We start from the raw sequence: 3,869 nt of genomic DNA, 5'->3' as shown, positions 1-3,869 counted from the left end.
CCCCTTTGGTTTTAGGTTAATAAATAATGGAATCGCTAGAAATTTGTGGACTTTGATTTTTGTTTTTGTTTTTGTCTTCTGAGATAGCTAACGGTTCATTCCAGTCTTTTGAGATAGCTAACAAAAAGAAGAATACAACAATGAGGCAAAACCTAGTTACTATACTGGAGTAGTATTTCTTAATTCGGGGTGCAAACCCAAAGGCATCTTATCTAACAAAAAAGAAGAATACAACAGTGAGGCAAAACCTAGTTACGGTATTAAAGAAATGAGCATAGGCTGGCAATGAATAATGACAACATAATTCGGAATTCCGATTCCATAAGAATAGCACAAATGATACAAGTTGATGAATAATGTAGCAACGTGAGTGTATGATGTATTGCCATTCATTCACTAAATAGCCAAACAGACGGCTCGCTTTCCTTCTTGAAAGTAGCTTAGGACCAGCGCTATAGTTAAGGTTCACAAATACCACACCGGACAACATGTTATACCAGGAACCTGCCTATTGTCAATCGAAAGATCGGTTGATAAAGAGTGCAGCACCGGGGTACAGCACAGGCAAATTACTTGCTGTTCACGAGGGTGAGAGCAGTATGGTTGCACAAATGCACATAGTGCCTTCTCTAGCAAACAAATCCTGCTTCACCTTCAAACATCAGATTCAGGAAGACCTCAGCCCAGGTACATTTTGAAGGCCCATCTTCCGAAGAATGAGTTTCGGTATGGCTGGCACAATTTCAAGCCCCATGCTCTGACTGAAGTCCTCTGCAAGCTTAACAAGTCTTGACTTGTCTCTGCTGATGGTCTTGTTTGAGTTGTAGTACCCTAACCATGCTTGATAGGCCGATTCTTTCGTCTTTATCTCCACTCTCCTGATGGCACCTTTCACCTATCAAGCCAAGGAAACATAAGTGCCAAATACGTTAGCTTTACAGGGTGAAAATAGACTGAGATTTCATAAGCAGACTTTCTTGCTAAATCTGCACCTAACTAACCAGAGTACAAAGCGTGGTAGATGAGAAGATAATAAAAATCATATACTGCTTACTTCTGTTTGAATGCTTGGATTAACTGGAGGTGCCACCGTCTCTGTTATTGACAGATCATTAACGCTACTAAGGAAATGTTTTTCCCAGTGAGCCAACAGTAAAATGCCTTGCCCTTCCTTGCCTTTCCTTCCAGTACGACCAAGTCTATGTATATACTGCTGTCTATCAGAAGGCAACCCAACCTGCACGAGCAGATAAGATTTACGAGGAATGCACACCTTATACAAGTTCTTTGGATTAATTATATGACAACGGAACCTACCTGTATGACAAGCGAGACATCAGGATAATCAACACCACGGGCAGAAACATCAGAACTGACTAATATCAAGCCCTTTGACTTCCTAAATTCATCTGAGACCTTTGTTCTGGCAGACTGTGACTTCCTGGAATGAATCTCTCTTATATTCAGTTTCAGCTGGGAGAGAATTTCAGCAACAAGCTTGGTGACCATTGCTGTAGTACAGAATATAATAACCTGCAAAATTGCATGGGTAATGTCAACCATGGAAAATAACTAAGATGTAAACCGGCCCCTTGGTGAGGTGACACCCTACCAAAAACAAAACCTGCGAGATAACTTACTTTGTATTCTGCGTCTTCCGCAATATGCTTCTTTAAGACACCATATAATATAGAGAAGTGGAGGTCTAATGGTGCAACCATGTACATCTGATTTACCTGATACATGAGTAATAATGGAAGGTGCCTATGAGCTAGCTGCCAAGCTTACTTCAAAATTCTATCTAACAACTCAGGAAAATGACAGATTTAGACCTGTGCATGTGTCTCCTCATCACCCTCTTGAACAGTATTGATGAACTTGTAATCCTTCTGCATTGCTAAATGAGATACTTCACGGACCTAACAGTAAACATTCAAAAGATCAGATTGCATCAGGACTTCAGGTACAAAGAGGTGACATGAGAAAAAGAGATACCTCTGCTGGAACAGTAGCAGAAAATAGCAGTGTTTGCCGTTCCTTAGGAATGAAAGCAATTATTTTCTCAACATCTCTTCTGAATCCCATATCCAATAGGCGGTCAGCTTCATCAAGAACAAGGACCTTCACACCTTTAATCCGGGCAGAAAAACCAGGTGTGTTTTGAAGATGATCGATGAGCCTTCCAGGTGTAGCAACAAGAATCTGTTTGATCGGTAGTATGTATTAGCACATAAATTGCATTCAGATATGAACAAACTGAAGCCGATACAGTTGATGGTACGACCTGACATGGTGTGGATCGCATGCTTCTTTGCTCTTGAGATAATTTTGTGCCACCAATTACAACCTGCACGCCCAGTGAGCTGTGATACTTAAGAAGCTTCCTAGCCTCAACAGCCACTTGGTATGCCAGCTCCCTAGTAGGGAGCATCACCAGCAAATTTATCGATGTAGAACGGGGTAATGTAGACAGAAGTTCAACGGCTGGAAGCTAACAATAAGAATTTGAAAGTCAGTCAGATTGGTTAATCCCCACGGTAACATCACTGCAATAACCCATGAGCTGTGAAAGCCATCAAATTGACTTGTTGTGCTGAAGGCGAAAGAATACCAAAAATGCAACGGTTTTTCCTGTTCCAGTCTTTGCTTTTGCAAGAACATCCTTGCCTGCATTCAACAAATTATTGGGATTTTAGTGTCATGGTTTCCCAAGACTACGGAGCAAAAATAGTTTGCGTTATCGCTGACCTTGAAGAATTACTGGCAGAGTTGCCTCCTGTACGCGGGTCAGCCTTTCATACCCAGCATCTTTGATTCCTTGCAATGACAATGGTGAAACAGCGCATTGATCGAACCTGCAATATGCAATAAAAACGACATTTTCAAAATGAGAATGGCAGAAAAATGCTTGTGACGCCACTGTAATCCCCAATGATTTGATGAACACAGATAGGGTAGCAGCCGACAGTGTCACGAACTACAACTACAACTACATGTCATTCGAGGCCAACTCCAAATGATACCCATAACTCTTAAAGCTGAGGAACAGTATACGAATTGGAAAATACCTACCACACGAGAAATATACAGTATATGGTAGGTTTGTACAGTTGGGGAAATATTTCATGTGCACATTCGATCGAAACAAATATGAGGCGCGTGCCATTACCGCGTGTCGCTGAGGTACGATCCATCCACGCCTCCTGTGGGGGCGTTAGCACTTGTCCCCGCATCGATATCCATGGCCTCCGCCGGCACCACGGCCACCTCGCGGACCTGGTCGGCACCTCTTGGCCGGCTCGTGACAACCCTGGGGAACGCGGAGCCGTCCTCCGCGTCCCTCGGGCGCCGCCTCCGCTGCCGCTTCGGGGCTGCCGCGTAACCGGGATTGCCTGACATGATACCTCTGGGGACGACGGCGATGTCGATATTGGTGGCGGCGGCGGCGGCGGGCGGGCGGGAACGTTGGAGCAGCGTGACCTAGGAAACACGAGGAGAGCCGAATACGCACTTCGCAACGTGCGATGGCAATTTATGGGTTTGCCCTTTCCGACAACCGGATAACTCCATGCATTGTGGCCCTCAAAGGAAAACATATTTACTACTCCTACTATCTCCGAAAAAAATATACTCCCTCCGTCCGCGAGTGTACTTCTACCATTTGTTCTAAGTCAAAGTTTTATAACTTCGACCAATTTTGTAGAAAAGAGTAGTAGTATATATAACATCAAATTGATATCTTATGAAAATACATTTCAAAACGAATCTAGTGATACTAATTTAGTGCCATAAATGCTGTTACTTTTTTCTATAAAGTTGGTCAAAGTTTTAAAACTTTGACTTAGGACAAAAACTAGATGTACACTTAT

At 43.0% G+C, this 3,869-nt stretch overlaps 1 protein-coding gene across 1 annotated transcript; it reads right to left on the bottom strand.

Moving 5' to 3' along the window:
• Positions 1–280: 280 nt before the first annotated feature.
• LOC123078581 (DEAD-box ATP-dependent RNA helicase 26) lies at positions 281–3,515 on the bottom strand. The gene is made up of 10 exons (XM_044501135.1): positions 3,170–3,515; positions 2,749–2,855; positions 2,612–2,667; positions 2,285–2,491; positions 1,996–2,202; positions 1,833–1,919; positions 1,641–1,736; positions 1,318–1,533; positions 1,055–1,237; positions 281–895 (listed from the first exon to the last, which is right to left on the bottom strand). The coding sequence occupies exons 1-10, from the start codon at positions 3,397–3,399 to the stop codon at positions 668–670; spliced, it is 1,617 nt and encodes a 538-aa protein (XP_044357070.1). The 5' UTR covers positions 3,400–3,515; the 3' UTR covers positions 281–667.
• Positions 3,516–3,869: the final 354 nt, after the last annotated feature.

Source organism: Triticum aestivum, chromosome 3D, assembly GCF_018294505.1.
Source record: "Triticum aestivum cultivar Chinese Spring chromosome 3D, IWGSC CS RefSeq v2.1, whole genome shotgun sequence".
Classification (NCBI taxonomy): Eukaryota; Viridiplantae; Streptophyta; class Magnoliopsida; order Poales; family Poaceae; genus Triticum; species Triticum aestivum.
The sequence above is the reverse complement of the archived record's forward strand: the minus strand, read 5'-3'. Positions and strand labels throughout refer to the sequence as shown.